The sequence below is a fragment of the Sus scrofa genome, chromosome 1 (assembly GCF_000003025.6).
Source record: "Sus scrofa isolate TJ Tabasco breed Duroc chromosome 1, Sscrofa11.1, whole genome shotgun sequence".
Lineage (NCBI taxonomy): Eukaryota > Metazoa > Chordata > Mammalia > Artiodactyla > Suidae > Sus > Sus scrofa.
In genome coordinates, this window is record NC_010443.5 from 8,730,933 (window position 1) to 8,748,912 (window position 17,980).

Below are 17,980 nucleotides of genomic sequence, written 5' to 3' on the forward strand. Positions count from 1 at the left end.
TTAGCATGTAGTTATCGATAGTATTTATCTTTTTAAAAATTAACTTCATTGAGCTGTAATTTTCATACAATAAAATAAAGTTCCCCTTGGCAATCAGTACCCTACCCTTACCCTTGGTCCAAGGCAAGAGTGATCTAATTTCTGCCACTAGTTGCTTATTCTAGAATTTCTCATGAAAAGAACCATGAAGTATGTTCACTTTTGTTTATGGCTGTTTTACTCAGTATAATGATTTTGAGAGTATTCTGAATTCTAGTATGCATCAGTAGTTCATTCCTTTTTACAGATGAGTAATATTCCATTGCCTAAGTGTACCACAATTTATTCATCCACCCAAATTGCTGGGCATTTGGGTTGTTTCTAGTATTTGGTTATGACAAAACTGCTACGAATATTCATGGGCAAGACTCTTTGTGGACACATGGTTTCCTTTTTTATTTTTTTGAGTAAACACCTAGAGTTGGAATTAATTGCTGGGTCATATGGTAAGTGTATGTTTATATGCAGTGAGAAACTAGCAGACGTTTCCAAAGCAGCTAAGGCATCCTGCACAGCCACCAGCAGTGCATGCAAGTGGGCCACAGCTCACCCACATCTGGTGTGGTCAGATCTTTTTATTTCAGCTACTCTAGTAGGTGTGCAGTGGCAGGACACTGTGCTTTTAATTTTCATTTCCCCTACAGCTAATAAGCTGAGCCTCGCTTCACATGCTTGTCAGTCATGTACATGTCATCTTTTTGGACATGTCTGTTCACATTCCTTGTCATATATTTCTATTTGTGTATGCATTCATGTTCACCTATTCATTATATACATACATATATATGTAAATACACACATACATACACATAAATATACACACATATATATGAGTTTTTGATCTTCTTGCTGTGTTGTAAAAATTCCAGACTGAATCCTTTATCAAAATATGTACTGCAGGAGTTTCAATAGTGTGCAGTGGGTTAGGAATCCAACTGTGGGAGTTTCCGCTGTGGTGGGACAGGTGGGCAGCATCCCTGCAGCGCCAGGACACAGGTTCAGTCCCCAGCCTGGCACAGTGGGTTAAAGGATCCAGTGTTGCTGCAGCTGCGGCATCAGTGGCAACTATGGCTAAGATCTGATCTCTGTCCTAGAAACTCCATATGCCATGGTGTAGCCAAAAAAGAAGAAAAAAAGAATCCTACTATAGCAACTCAGGTTTCTGTGGAGGTGAAACTGGCGTGATCCCCAGTCCAGTGCAATGGATTAAAGGATCCGGCATTCTTGCTGCTAACAGGTTGCAACTGTGGCTCAGATTCAATCCCTGGCTCAGGAATTTCGTTACGCCATGTGTGTGGCCATTAAAAAAAAAAAAAAAAAAAAAAAAGAATATGTGCTGTAAATAACTTCTCCCACTCTATGGCTTGCCTTTTCATTTTCTTATTTTCTTTTTCCTTTTTTCTTTCTTTCTTTCTTTTCCTTTTTTGGCCACCCCATGGCATAGGAGCTCCCGAGCCAGGTATCTCATCCATGCCACAAATGTAACCTACACTGCAGCTATGGCCATGCCAGATCCTTAACCCACTGTGCTGGGCTAGGGATTGAACCTGTGTCATGACGCTGCAGAAATGCCACCAGTCATGTTGTGCCACATCGGGAACTCCCCTTTCCATTTTCTTAATTATATCTTTCGAAAAGTAAAGGTTTTAAATTTTGATGAGGTCCAATATCAAGCTTTTTCTGTTATGCTTCATGTTTCTTGCAACCAATCCAAGAAATCTTTACTTAACCCAAAGTTGCAGGTTTCCAGAAGTTTATAGCTTTTACATTTATGTCTACAGTTCATTTAGAGTTAATTTTTGTACAAGGTGAAGTAACATCAAGGTTCTAATTCTAATTTAAAAATTTTAAATACAGATATTCAGTTGATTCTGTACCATTGGTCAAAAAGACTGTCACTGGATGTTAACTAGACTTATTGTGGTGATCATTTCCCAAGAGATGCAAATACTGAATCGTCACGCTCTACACCCGAAACCAGTATATGTTACACGTCAATTATATCTCAATGTTTAAAAAAGATAATTGTTCCCTCCTTGAATCACCAAGATACCTTGTACTTACCTTTGATTACCTTGCAATCTCTACCTTATCTATAGTTATGCTCATACTATGATTTTAGGTTTCATCTCTCTTCCCTTAATCCGTCTTGCCAGCAGTTTGTCCATTTTGCTAATGGGCTTCCAAAGAACACACTTTTGAATTTGCTGACTCCTCTATTATAACATTTTTTTCTATTGCATTTATTTCCACTTTTATTTTGTTTCTTTCACCTTTTATTGGATTTACTCTGTTATTCATTTGATCATAGTTTTGTTCCTTTTTAATATACATAATTAAGGATACGTATTTCTCTCCTATACTACTTTAATCATATCTCACACATTTTGATGTGCAATGATTTCATTACCTTTAAGAGCTAAGATTTTATAAATGTCCATTAAAGCTATTTAATTCATGAACTATTTAACAGTGCACTGAAAAATGGGAGTTCCCTTCATGGCTCAGTGGAAACGAATCTGACTAGCATCCATGAGGACGCAGGTTCGATCTCTGGCCTCTCTCAGTGGGTTAAGGATCCGGCATTGCCATGAGATGTGTCTGGTCGCAGATGGAGCTCAGATCTGGCATTGCTGTGGCTGTGGTATAGGCCAGTGGCTACAGCTCTGATTCGACCTCTAGCCAGGGAACCTCCATATGCCATGGATGTGGCCCTAAAAAGACCAAAAAAAAAAAAAAAAAAAAAAAAAGGCACTGAAAAATGACCAAATATGTGGAAATTTCTTAAATTTATCTTTTCGTTATTCACCTCTAACCCATTCAGTAACCCTGGACTGTAATCATGACACCTACCAATGGAAATTTGTTTAAAGTTTTATTAGTGCCCTAAAACACAAATCAGCAGACCATGGCTGGCGGGCCAACTCTGTCCTGCTACCTTTTTTTGTAGAGTCCACAACTATACATGGTTTTAAATGGTTAGTCTACAAACTAAGAATGGTTTAGTAAGTGATTAGGAAAAAAAAGAATAATATTTTTATATACAAAATTATATAAAACTAAAATTTAGTGTCCATAAAGTTTTTAATTTTATCAATAAAAAGTTTTCAGGACATTTCTTTCTTTTTTTTCCCTTTTTTTTCTAGGGCTGCACCCATGGCATACAGAAGTTCCCAGGCTAGGGGTACAATAGGAGCTGCACCTGCCAGCCTACCCCAGAGCCACAGCAACGCCAGATCCGAACCTTGTCTGCAACCTATGCCACAGCTCACAGCAATGCTGGGTCCTCAATCCACTGAGGGAGGCCAGGGCTCAAACCTGAGTTCTCATGGATGCTAGTTGGGTTCACTACCACTGAGCCATGACAGGAACTCCCTGGAAATTTCTTTTCTTTCTTATTATACTTACATAGTATTTTCCATTTCAACTCCTAGTCCATAAAGCCTAAAATATGTACAATCTGCCCGTTCAAAGAAAAAGTCTGTGAATCCTTTGAACATGATAAATTTTTGTAAACATTCGGTGTGTCTGAGAAAAGTACATGTTCTCTCATCAGTGGACTCAGAGACTATAAATGTCCATTAGGTCAAGCCTGTGAGCTGCGTGGCTCAGACCTTCGGTACCTGAGGTCACAGACAGGTGAGGCAGCTCAACAGTTGCTCTGAGGTTGCTGAAAAAAGGTGTCTGCTTAGGTAAACTCAGAGCCATGGTTTCACTGACCCTATGTTTCCACCCATTAGATTACCTAGTTTTCCTCAAGAACTTAAAAGATTGTTTTTGAGTTCCTCTTGCGGCTCAGTGGTAACAACCCCGATTAGTATCCATGAGGATGCAGGTTCTATCCCTGGCCCTTCTCAGTAGGTTAAGGATATGGCATTGCTGTGAGCTGCAGTGTAGGTGGTGGCTTGGTTCTGGCATTGCTGTGGTGTAGGCTGGCAGCTGCAGCTCTGATTCGACCCTTAGCCTGGGAACCTCCATATGCTGAAGGTGAGCCCCCCCAAAAAAAACCTTTTTTACACACAGTACATTAATTCTGCAATAAAATTTGAAAGCCCTTTCCTTTTGCAGAGACAACACGACTTATTTACCTGTGCTTTAGCTCATCTTTGTACTAAAGGCAAAACATCTTCCTAGAGGGCTAAAACATATAGCCAGTGACAAGAGGCTCCTCTGAAATAGCTCCAATCTTACAGTCACAAAAAATGCTAACACAGGATGTCTACAGGAACCAACTGGGTTTGCTAAATTAGGTCAGCATAGAGTGATTAAGAATCTATCAAAACTAGAAGAACCAAACCAATGGAACTGAGTCCCAAGTGCTGCAAAGGAAAGAAGGAGAAAGCCCTCCCCGGCCCCTGCCCGCCGCGCGGTGCACCCTCCGCGTGAGTAACCACAGCTAAGGAGCAGCTGCACCGCCAGCCCTGGTGACTGATATGATCAAACAACGTGGGCGCTGTCCCAGCTCATTTCTGAAATAAAGGACTCATAATCATTTCCTGAAAAAGAGACTGTAAAGCTTTTCTCAGCTTCTGTCAAATGTTTATTACGTCATGACAATGAAAGGCATGCTGCATAACAAAGATCACCTGTTATGTCATCCAAAAGGCACTGTTTCTCTGAGCACATTTCAGGGATGCGCCTCCTCCGGGCACAGACCTGTCCCTCCTCCTACCACACACAGCTTCAGGTGCTCAGCCCCACGGCCCCTCCACCAGTGAGTCAGCCGCACCCATGCCTGATGCTTTTCCTAGACAAGATGCAACCCAAGACAATTAAAAGCAACCAAACCTCCCCCCAGATGCAAGTGTTTAGTAATGACAATTGCTCAACGGGTTCTGAGGTTTGCAGAATCTGAGCTCCAAACAGCAAAATTCCACCACAGGATAAGGTGATCCCTTTGGTTGAACCTGGCAGGCACAGGCTTTTGAGAGACTCTAGGTGCTTCCAAATGTTCTGTGGGCCACACAAGCTCATTCACCTCCAGGGGCGAATAAGTCCTCTCTTGTTTCTAATGTGCTTTTTTGTTTGTTTGCATCAAACTCTCAATGCAGAGAAAGGCTGAGGGGCGTGGGGCTGGCAGGCAACTCGCTACGGGCCATGCAGCCTGAGCGCCACGGAATGACTGCGAGAACATGCCTTCCTGCTCACAGACAAACCCTTTACTGTCTGGGAACTAGCACAGTTTTGGACTCAAACCTGGGTTCAAATTCTGGTCTTACAACCATGAACTAACTGCCCTGGGAGTCATTCGACCTCTCTGACCTGGGTTTTTTCTCCCATCAACTGATAGTAACAGCATCTTCTCAGCAGAGTTGCCCTGAGAGGTCACACAAGGACACGGCCAGCACTCAGTGTCCCCCTCACTTTCTCCAAGTAGCAGCACTTAAAAGACGTCTTGCCACTGGAGTCTGAAGACATGTCCCACCTTATCACTGGACCTTTCTAGGGGAAAGAGCTCCCACTTTGGTGGATGGGAGAAGAGCACTTTAGGGACCCTTATGGGCAAGTTCAGAGAAGCCTGCACTTCACAGAACCTGAAGTTTTGCTTGCCTGGAGGCCTGATGCTGGTCTTTGGTGATGACATTACAGCTGTGATTTAAGGGCAGGTATGCCCTGATCAGGGGCTAAGGGTGCTGGCACCTCCTCGTACTGCAGGCACCGTCACAACCTGTGGTGACAGCCAGCACTTGCAGACAGTGTCTTGGCATTTTCCATATTTAATCTTATTTAATCCTTCTCCTGATCTCTGGAGGCGGATACCATTAAATCCCCACACGTACAGATGACGGAGCTGAGACACAAAAGCTAAGTATCTCCTGGTAAGGGACTGAGATGCCCTAAATTGTGTGGTGCTCTAAATTACAGCATCCACCTTCCAGGTGCTGTGAACTTTACTTTTCTGTGGTTTTTGGGGGGTGGGGGGGCACAGGCAGCATGTGGGAGTTCCTGGGCAAGAGATCAAACCCACACCACAGCAGCGACCCATGCCACGGCAGTGACAACACTGGATCCTTAACCTTCCAAGCCACAAGGGAACTCCCACTGATGCCATGAGCTTCTCGTGGTCTCAGAGATTTCCACTCTGGGCCCTATTTCAAGAAGGTTGGTTAGAGTCACAGGGGAGGCACAGAGGGAGCTGATGAGACCTTTTCAGAGTCAGTCAAAATGATTACAGTTACCCTGCCTGAGAGACCAACTCAAAAAAGGAACGGTCTGCTTTCCCAGAGGTCGGGCTGCCTTCTGTGATGACACCCTACAAAGTTCCTGTGCCCAACAGCAACTGCTAATAATAGCCTCATTCCCTGCAATTTTATGTCACTTCACGGGTCTGCATCTTTCAAAATCCACAAGCTAGAGGCTTATTTAAGCAACAGATGTGGGGACTGGGGGAGAATTCATCTCTTTAGAAAAGTACAGCAAGGCAGCTGCAGGGAAACCAGCCCTGGATGGTCAAGCGGCCTGAGAAAGCCTCATCAGTAAAGGTCCCTTGAGGACTCCGGTCTGCCAACCCTCAGGATGGGACGCGTGTCCTTAACCAGAAGACAAGGGGACCCACGTGGCCGTGCTCGCGTGGCGGGCAAGCCAGAGCTGTACCATCAGCTACGAGAGTCCATGAGCAGTTTTTAAAATAGCCCAGCTCTGCAGGGTGTCCCTGGAGCAGAGACAAACTGGTCCCAGAAAGGAAGGGCCAAGGGAGGACAACAGGTGGCCACTCTAACTGAAACCTGACAAAAGCCAGTGTTAAAACCTCGGCCTGGGGAGGAGCCTGAGAAGAGCTGTGTGGTGCTCCCGGGGAGGGCAGTGACAATGACAACTCGGGAAACACCTTCCACCTGGCAGCGAAGAAATGACACGCCTGAAGCACTTCAGAGGATCCGAATTTAACATGTAGTCACATGCTGAGTGGTAAGAACGATTTCACAGATTTAATTAAAGCCTAAAACTCGGAGAGTTCTCACAACAGCTGCAGAGGGATGAGGAGGAGGAGTGTCCCCTCTCTTGATCCAGCAAGACACTCGATCGGGACAGAGGCAGGTTCGGGTGGCATCCCCACGCCCTCCGCCACTCACCTGGGCCCCGCGGTCATTGACCAACTCCACGGACCACCGCCCTTCGTACTGGATCCACACGAATATCCCACCATCCGCGTCGCACGTGGCCAGCTTCTGGTAGGGCTCGTTCCACCTCACCAGCACCACCTAGGGGACAACCGAGAAGACATTTACCCCGGGAAGGAGCCAGGGGCCGGGGCGGGACCAGGACTTGAGGCTGTCGTGACTCTGAGCTACAGAGAACGCATGCTCCAGGGGATGACTGAGGAGAAGGGCAGATCAGGGCAGGGGGTGGGGGGAGGACACGCGGCAGTGTCCCAGGGAACCAGGCCTATGTGACATGGCTTCTGAACAAACAGCAGATACCTGAGCAAAGCATGAATGCCAGCAGGAAAAGGCCCATCCCCATGCCAAGGGAAGCGGGCCCAGGGCCCACATGTACCCGCCCCGCCTCCTGCAGCACAAGGACCACTCACCTGCTGGGCCTGTGTGGAGGGAAAACAATGTCCTCAAAATCGACTGTGTGTTTCAATTAAGGTTTTATTTACTTGGGACATAAAGAAGGGGGGGTGCTATTTCATTTCATTTTCTCCCATAGTAACATTCCATGTATCTTTTCCAGACAGCCTTATTTCCAAACAGTTCAGCATATAAACATGCCAATTTGGAAAAAAATAAACAGTTGAAATATCTAAGTTGTTCAGGATTCATCACATTGGAAATATGAGGAAATTATAAACTTCAAAACTGATGAGTATGAGTTCCCGCTGTGATGCAGTGGAAACAGATCCGACTAGGAACCATGAGGTTGTAGGTGCGATCCCTGGCCTCACTCAGTGGGTTAAGGATCCAGCGTTGCCGTGAGCTGTGGTGAAGGTTGTACACGGGGCTCTCATCCAGCATTGCTGTGGCTGTGGCGTAGGCCGGCAGCTGTAGCTCGGATTGGACCCCTAGCCTGGGAACCTCCATATGTAGGTGCGGCCTGCCAAAAAAAAAAAAAAAAGATGCGTACAAGAGCTTAATTTTAACTTTTGAAAAACTCTGCACCTGGACAGCTCACTTCCATCTTTCTCGAGGCTTACTCCCTCATCTGGACTCGGGGAGGAGGTGGTTGGCAGGCTCGGGAGAGGCCAGAGGCAGCCCTCAGTGAGCCCAGCAAAACCGAAAGGACACAGGGCTGTGAAGCGGTCCAGGAGCACAGAACCGGCACCTGCGTTCACTATGGGAACGTTGCCAGATGTCACACTGGGGACCATGACGAATTCACTCACTCAGCTCCTGTTTGCTGGTCCACGCTGTGCGCTGCCACGTGACCAACGCAGAGTTTGGAGGAAGCTGGGCCTGTCCTCCAGAAGTTCAGAGTCGGGCTGGGAGCCAGGACGCCCATGGGCACGCAGTCACACACTGAGGTGTGTCAGTCAAGCCAGGCCCGTTACTCATCAGCACAAGTGTGCCTGCTCCTCCTGCGAGCGAATCCCATCTTCTTCCAGGACCTCGGGCCTAAGAAACTAACGACCCTCATGAATATGCGGCACCAGCACAAACTGCCTCCGAATCCCACTTGTGCTCTAAAATGCAGAGGGTGAGCGAGGCCGAGGACTGACTGTCAAGGACCCTCAAAATGCACAGACCCCCTCAGACCCACCTGTATCCAATCACAGACCACTGCGGAAGCCCTATCCCGCCTCAAAGCTGGACATGGGCACCTGATTTCAGGGCTTTAAGTGTATTTCCAGGGCACCAGAGGGCTAGGAGAGGCCCCCAGCCCTGTCCACCACACCTGGTGGTATCAGCATTTGTTGCAAGATGCAGAATAAAATCCCTAAGTTGTCCAAGAGGAAATCACTGCCCACCTAAAATGTATGGATAATGTAGCTCTTTTATAAAACTCTGCAAAAATCAAAGGAGCTATAAGACTACATTTTTTTGTTGTTTTTTTTTCTTTTTTCTTTTTTTTCTTTTTCTTTGCTTTTTAGGGCCACACCTACAGCATATGAAGTTCCCAGGCTAGGGGTCAAATGGGAGCTACAGCTGCCGGCCTACACCATAGCCACAGCAATGCCAGATCCAAGCCGTGTCTGAGACCTATACCACAGCTTATGGCAATGCTACTAAGAGAGGGCAGGGACTGAACCCACTTCCTCAGGAATACTAGTTGGGTTCCTTACCACTGAGCCGCAATGGGAACTCCCTGGCCACAATCTTTTGAGACCGGGCAATCACCAGTCAAATCTCACCCAGTCAATGGCCCCCAGGCCGAAGGGATGCAAGCTCCAGGGCTGTGGACACTGCCGAGTGCTGGCAGCCCCAACCAGCTTAGCCCGTCCACCAGGACCGCCGGCCTCACTCTGGTCACAGCTATGCAAGCACTGCGCTCACACCTCCCTGAAACCATCGGTTTCCGTGCACCCGCCTCCCCACCGAGCCCTGCCGCCCAGGAAAGGGCAAGGGCTCCTCACCCTGAACACACAGGAAGGCTGAACGCACGGCGCCAAAGAGCAGCGTTTAAGCTATGCTCCTCATTCACAGTTATGTCCTTGAACGGTTACCGAAAACCACTTCAAGTAGGTGATTTTCAACTCCCAAAGGCCTTTTAGACTGACTGCCCATTACAAACTTTCAGGTAGTGAGGACAGAAGCTAAGACGTCTCTGTCGCTGTGGGGTTCAGTCCACTAACTGCATAAGATCCTGCTCTCTAAGCACAGAGTTGTGAACATACACAACGGCGGCCTCAACACGGGTGGGGGTTGGGACGGGCACAAGTCCAGATTCCTTTTAAGCCTAGTTTTTAAAATTCTATATTTAAACTACTGATCTAGTTTTTCAATAGCAAAAATTAACACAACAAAAGTCTTTAAATGTACTGAATGTGTCATAAAATTTAGAATTTCCAAGTAGCCAACGAAAGGCAACTTTAGAAACTTCTTGCAGCCCCATCGATGACTGGCCTGAGCAGCGGACCCCACAGGGCCCCCAAAGACACCTTCGGCAGCCCAGCCCTCAAAGTGGTGTCCTTCAGAGCAGCTACAAGAGGCCGGGTGTGACAAGTAAGAATGTGACATTCACAACTGATCGGTTTTTAAATTATCTTCTAAGTTACACAGGGTGAACATTCATCTGCTGCGACCTTCCTTATAAAATAGTATTTGATAGCGAGGAGTCTTATTTCAGAGAGTGGATGTCAGTCACATTCTCCAGGCTTTCGCCTTTTTGCTTCGATGTTCACTGTCGTGCCTGGGTGCGTATTTCATTAATTACAAAACTGCTCTTCACGGAAGCGGCCCGCACAGTCACAGCACGACACAAACACGGAAGAGCAGAGGCCAAATATATTTTAAGGTTATTTCCACCGTTAAAAATGTCTTAGTCTTAAGACAACACAGTCGCCGTTGTTGGATAAACACAAGGGGCACAGACTCGATTTCATCCTCCGTCGTTGCACAGGACTGAGCCCCTCACACATCTCGTTGCCACGAGTAGGATCGCTATCAACGAATGGAGGTGGGTCGCTCCCCTAAATGAGAGAGAGAAACCTTCCCAGTGAGTCTGGGTTTAAAACCAAAGTTAACCTGCACGGCTGCTTCCCTGCGAAGTCTGCCCGTTTCCTCGCTCGGCGGCGGTTCGGCGCTGCCTGTCTTCTCTCCGCCCAGGCAGCTGGCCTCCTGTCTGCCTGGCAGTGGGAGGGCAACTACCGGAGCGCCGAGGAGGTGGCAGCCGGGTTGGCTGGGTCCCCCGTCACCCTGACTGCATGGCAGCGGGGCGCTGAGCCACTGCCCGGCGCCCTAAGGCACAGCTTTCCTTCCCTCTCAGAAAGAGGAGAACGAGGCTCCCACGGCGGGCGCAGAACTGTGCATCCAGCGCGTGAGTGGACGTGCGTGTTCTGCCACTAAAAAGAAGCCAAGCCCAGTTCTGACATATGTCCTGATTCTTCCCTCAAGTGCCGGCCTGCCACCCTCTCCAATACAAGACTTGTATCATTTCACAGTTATTCTTTTCCATAAACACTCACTGAGGAATATTAAAGGTAGAGAAACGAACACTAAAATAGAGCACATCACAGCCCGTGTCTGCTGAACGCGGGTCTGGGCTGTACCTTCCTGTGCTCAGTCGCTGCAGCTCCTGCACTGAGATCTACCTTCAGGAAGAACACAATAGGAGTGCCAGCTGATCCGTCCCAAGGTTATTCATCTTTTGAGGCAGGAACTATTCAAATAGTGCTGGTAGATGTAATTCCTATTTTACAGAAATAGACAGGAAACTGCCGCAGTGAATAACCAGGATCACCAGTGTTCAGAAACATCTCCCTCAACCCTCAAAGAATGTGATCTGAAAGAATGTGAAACACAAAGGACTCAGGTAAGAAAACCCTCTAAATGCCTATTACCCCTCGGTTCTCCTTTTCTGCAATTTATTAAGTGAAACAGCAAGAACTTCAATTGTACAAGAAAAACAAAAGTGCCAACCTCATTTTAGATACATTTTGTCTTTTTTTTTTTTTTTTTTTTTTTTGTCTTTTTGCCTTTTGTAGGGCCACTCCCGAGGTATATGGAGGTTCCCAGGCTAGGAGTCTAATCAGAGCTGTAGCCACGGCCTGCACCACAGCCACAGCAACGCTGGATCCTTAACCCACTGAGCAAGGGCAGGGATCGAACCCGCAGCCTCATGGTTCCTAGTTGGATTCGCTAACCACTGAGCCACGATGGGAACTCCATTTTGTCATTTTTAAACAAAGAACCCAAAGCATCTTGAAATAGAGGCTGGAAGAAGTTGACCATGAACCAGCCCGGCCGCTCACCAGCTGCATGGCCTCAGACACCCTGCCGACCCTCGACGCTCGTGGGCCCCTTTCCTCGCCTACAGCAAGGATAACAGAGGCAATCCTTCTAGAGCTGTCGTGAAAAGTATGATGAGAAAGGACCTTAGAACAGTGAGTGCCAGGCACACAGCAAACGTTCACTTGGCAGCGCTCTGCGTTGCTAACTTTGTGAGCTAAAACTTAGAGAACATCAAGACTATTTGGGGAACAGGGTAGAAAGCCCAGAATTCAACCCACGCACCTACAGCCAACTGATCTATGACAAAGGAGGCAAGAATACACAATGGAGAAAAGACAGCTTGTTCAATAAGTGGTGCTGGGAAAACTAGACGGCCACATGGAAAAGAATGAAATGAGAACATTCCCTCACACCATACACAAAAATAAACTCGAAATGGATTAAAGACATAGATATAAGACCAGACACTATCAAACTCTTAGAGGAAAACATAGGCCAAAACACTCTCTGACATAAACGACAGCAACATCTTCTCAGATCCACCTCTTAGAGGAATGACAATAAAAACAAAAATTAACAAATGGGACTTAAGGAAACTTCAAAGTTTCTGCACAGCAAAGGAAACCCTAAACAAAACGAAAAGACACCCCACAGAATGGGAGAAACTCTTTGCAAATGGATCGACTGACAAGGGATTCATCTCCAAACTTCATAAACACCTCCTACCGCTCAATACCAGAAAAACAAATGGCCCCATCGAAAAATGGGCAGAAGATTTAAACAGACAATTCTCCAAAGAAAACATACGGATGGCCAAAAAGCACATGAAAAGATGTTCAACATCACTATTAGAGAAATGCAAATCAAAACCATGATGAGGTACCACCTTACACCAACCAGAACGGCCATCACCCAAAAGTCTACAAATAAGAAGTGCTGGAGAGGGTGTGGAGAAAAAGGAACCCTGTTACACTCTTGCTGGGATTGTGAATTGGTGCAACCACCGTGGAAAGCAGTATGGAGATTCCTCAGAAAACTGAAAATAGAACTACCATTTGATCCAGCAGTCCCACTCCTGGGCATCTATCCAGAGGAAACCATGACTCGCAAAGACACATGCACTCCAATGTTCACTGCAGCACTATTTGCAATAGCCCAGATGTGGAAACAACCTAAATGTCCATCGACAGAGGAGTGGATCCAGAAGATGTGGTACATACACACAATGGAATATTACTCAGCCATTAAGAGGAAAGAAATAATGGCATTTTTAGCAACATGGATGAACCTAGAAATTATCATGCTAAGTGAAGTCAGCCATACAAGGAGACACCATTATCAAATGCTTTCACTGACATGTGGAATCTGAAAAAAGGACAGAGTGAACTTCTTTGCAGAACAGATACTGACTCACAGACTTTGAAAAACTTATGGTTTCCAAAGGAGACAGTTCGGGGGGTGGGGGGATGCGCTGGGGGTGTGGGATGGAAATTCTATAGAATTAGATTGTGATGATCATTGTGCAACCATAAATGTAATAAACTCATTGAGTAATAAAAAAAAAAATAATAAGGACTATTTGAGCACACGATTGACCTGTATGGTTTCTCTTCTTTATCGTATTTCACTTTTTTCCAGTTGCACCCGAGCACGTGAAGCTCCCAGGCCCGGAACTGAACCCAAGCCACAGCACTGACAATGCTGGATCCTTAGCCTCTAGGCCACCAGGGAACTCCTGGTTTCTCTTATTTAACATAAGCTCATAGGTTTGAAAGATGGTCCCTCTTTCCAAACCCACCTCCTCCCAATTGTACTCCCCGCCCAACTTACAGCTTAAAATCACCACCACCCACGTGTCCTGCCACCTCTGGCTGAGCATAAAGTTCTGTCCTTGTCGCCTGGTGATGAAGCTTTCCCCGCCAGCCCCTACACCCCAACCCCTGCCAGTTACCACGATCCCCTCTGCACGGTTTTGGCGCACACACGAGGCTCTGGTTCTCACCAGCCTGATGATTTCTCAGCCTCTGTGTTCCCGCAGCCCGGCACTTCCCCAAGCACACAGCAGCACTCCACAAATCCTTCTAAATCAAATACTCCTGAGGATGACTGACCGTATTTCTTTAGAGTTTTATACTATTCTAACAGTAAGATGTAAAAACCGATCCAAGTGAGATTGTGGGGGTGGGCAACCGTTTTATTTGAGACAAAACTGACATACCATTCAACCCACATAAACATAAAAGTCATTGGCTTTATAAGTTTATAGAGCTGGGCAACCATCACAGTAAATCTTAGAACATCTTCATCAGGACCCCAATACGCCCTCCAGCCCTAGAAAATCACTCATCTTTTGCCTCTTCAGATTTGCCTCTTCCGGACATTTCATATAAATGAAATCATACGGCATGTGGCCTTCCGTGCCTGGCTTCCTTCACTCAGCATGTGTTCAAGGTTTATGCATCTGCTACAGTGTGTGCCAGCACTTACTCCTTTCCACGGCCCAACAATGCGCCACCATGGACACGTCACACTTTGTTTAGCTGATAAACATTGGGGCTGTTCCCATCTTTTGGCTACTATGAGTAATACTACTATGAACACTTGTCGGTTTTTTTTTTTTTTTGGTTCTTAAGGCCTCATGAGCAGCATATGGAAGTTCCCAGGCTAGGGGTTGAATCAGAGCTGCAGCTTCCAGCCACAGCCACAGCCACACAAGATCCAAGCCACGTCTGCAACCAACACCACAGCCCATGGCAATGCTGGATCCCCAACCCACTCAGCGAGGCCAGGGATTGAACCCGAATCCTCATGGATACTAGTCGGATTCGTTTCTGCTGCGCTACAACAGGAACTCCCGAACATTTGTGTATAAATCTCTGTATGGACACATGTTTTTATTTTCTTGGGTATATGCCTAGGAGGGAAGTTGCTGAGTCAAATGATAATTCTATGTTTAACTTTTTGAGGAACTGCCAGACTGTCTTTCAAATTGGCTGCACTAATTTACATTCCCAGCAACAATGTATAAGGTTCCAATTTCTTCACACTCTCTCCCACACTTGCTATAGGACTTCTCCAGATTACATGCATCCTAGTGGATGTAAGGTGGTTTCGATTTGCATTTCCTTGAGGGCTAACGGGTGCTGAGCATCTTTTCAAGTGCTTATTGGGCATCTGTTTATCTTTTCTGGAGAAATGTCTATTCAAAGTCTTTGCCCCTTTTTAAATTGGATTATCTGTCATATTATTGAGTTGTAAGTTTCTCATCCTAATCTTTCTGAAAACTGACTACATTTGAGGAAAACTTTTAACTTTTATTTGCACATAATCCAACTTGTTTCTCTCGTTTACATGTTCACAGATCAGTCTTCATTCATGCATTGATTCAATTTGCTGATAAGAACTCTATGAAGGAAATGGCCCAGAGACAATACAGGGAATCGGAAAGCACGGGTCTACGGTTTGAAGCTGGTGATGTACTATATAAATATTAGCTTTTGGGATTACTGCCAAAGGGTAAACAACTTTTTACATTTCTAAGAAACCTTAAATTTTAGAATTGTTTTAGATTTATAGAAAAATCACAAAGATAGTACAGAGATCTCATTTGCCCCACATTTATATTAAGATCTTACATTAGTATGTTATATTGTCACAATTAATAGATCAATATGGGGAGTTTCCATCATGGCTCGGTGGTTAACAAATCCAACTAGGAACCATGAGGTTGCAGGTTTGATCCCTGGCCTCATTCAGTGGGTTAAGGATCTGGCATTGCCGGGAGCTGTGCTATAGGTTGCAGACGCAGCTCTGATCCTGCGTTGCTGTGGCTGTGGTGTAGGCCAGCGGCTACGGCTCTGATTAGACCCCTAACCTGGGAACCTCCATGTGCCGCAGGTGGGGCCCTAGAAAAGACCAAAAAAAAAAAAAAAAAAGGATCAATATGGGAGTTCCCTGTTAGCTCAGTGGCTTAAGGATCTGGCACTGGCACTGCTGTGGTACAGGTTTTCATCCCTGGCCTGGGAACCTCCACTTGCCATGGTTGTGTCACAGCCAAAAAAAAAAATAATATGGACATATTATTATTGATCAAAGCCCATACTTGATGCAAATTTCATGGATTTTAACCTAATGTTCTTTTTCTGTTCCAGGATCACATGTCGAATAACACACTCAGTCATCACATTTCCTTAGGCTCCTCTGGACTACACCAGTTTCTGAAACTCTCCTTGTTTTCGGTGACTTCGACAACTTTGAGGAGAATGCATGAGGTACCCGTAACTAGAATCTACCTCATCTTTTCCTCATCGGAGGCTGGACTTAGGCGGTTTGGGAGGCGACCAGAGAGGTGAAGTGCCCTTCGCGTCTCATCACTTGGGTGGCACACACTCTCACCATGAGCTGTCGCTGGTGATATGAACTCAGATCACCTGCTTAAGCAGCCCTTGTTAGATTTCTTCACTGTAAATCCCGGGACTCCTTCTCCCCTCTGCACGCTGCACTCTTTGGGAGGATGTGACCATGGGGGGCCCACATTTAAGTGGTGAATTACACTCCATCTCCTTGGGAGGAGCATCTACATAAATTATTACAACTTTCTGCCCAGGAGATCTGCCTAGTCTCCACGAATTTTACAAGTATGGACACTAATACAATGAACAGATGTTTCTATTTTGGGTTATAATCTAATATTTCTTCATTTAGTTTGCTGCTTAGATTGTTCCAGCTAGGGCCACTGGGAGCTTTTTCACTGGTTCCCTTTGACAACCCCCAACATGGTGCAGGTTTAATTTTATTTTTGAGGACCACCTTATTTTCTGACATTTTAAGATGCTCCAGCCTCATGTGCATTTCCTGCTCCCGTCCTTAAATTAGACATCCAAGTTAAAAGATGAGCCTGGACACACTGTCATCTCAGACAGCAAAGCAGATCTCAAAAGACCTCTAGACCAAATTCGAGAGAGCTCCCACTAACCAAAGATGAAACAGCTTGAGCATCAGAAAGCACAAGGTACTGAGACAAGTACGCTGAAACTCATGTGTGCTAAAAACCATGAGTGCGTGATGACCCTAAAAAATGAAATCCCCACTGTTAACCTTTAGAGAATGATATATGCTCTGAAGGCTGGCAAGCACATTTATCCTACCATTATTTACAAACACTACCCCACAACAAACAAACGGCTGAGGAAGCAAAATTCTTCATTGTTGTATTCCAGTTGGTAAATAAAGAGGAAATGACAAAAGTAGGGTATCACTTTGTAACTGCCAGTGAAATAACAATGGCTGTAGGTGGAAGCTTGATGTGACAGCAGATGAACGGCTCAGGTGACAACCCCTAACTCACCACTTTTCTAACATCACAAAAACACGAGCATGTACTATAGACCTCATGACAGGAGTGCGTGATACCATCCGTGAAGTAATCCAAAACAGCACCAAAGAAGAAAATCAAACTTAAGTCTCTAGACCTCAAACGACTAGTTAACAAGAAAGAGGAGACAGAAAAATGTACTAAAGAAGACCCTGGGGATGCCATTAGGAAAATCCACCTTTCCTACCTGTAGAACTTCTCCTGTTCTGGGTTTTCCTAAAGCAAGGAAAACAATAAAGAGATGAGGCGCCCATAGATTTTTCAAAAGATTTAAAATGCATTTCAAGCGAATCAATACCTGTGACAGACCTTGTTTGGCTCTCTCAGAACTCAAAAACCAAAACTGCCCAATGTTTCTGAAAAGGTAAAAGACTTGAAAAGGCCCTTCATCAAAGAAGATATACAGATGACAAACATGAAAAGAAGCTCAACTTTATTAGCTATTAAGAAATGCTAACTAGAAGCATAGTAAGACAACTCTACACCTATCAGAAGGACTAAATTTAACTTCCCAGGGTACTCAGCACTTGGATGCTCAAGTCCCAGCTTTTCTTAACCAACCCTTGTACTCCTCTGTCATAAACAAAGGAAGGAGATCACCTGTTCCCCTGGGGTACATTTTCTAAGTATTAACTCAGGTCCAACAGCGTCTTTCAACAGAAAGGCACTGTTGGTAATGGAAAGCCACTTCAGGCTGCTGTTCTTTTTAAAATGTGTATACTTTAAATCGATATGAGGT

At 45.6% G+C, this 17,980-nt stretch overlaps 1 protein-coding gene across 1 annotated transcript in view; it reads right to left on the bottom strand.

Moving 5' to 3' along the window:
• The window catches only part of TULP4 (tubby like protein 4), a 240,786-nt gene that overhangs the window by 80,122 nt on the left and 142,684 nt on the right, over nt 1-17,980 (bottom strand). The window contains 1 exon segment of the mRNA XM_021086385.1: nt 7,110-7,238. Within this exon segment, the coding sequence (XP_020942044.1) occupies nt 7,110-7,238 (129 nt within the window).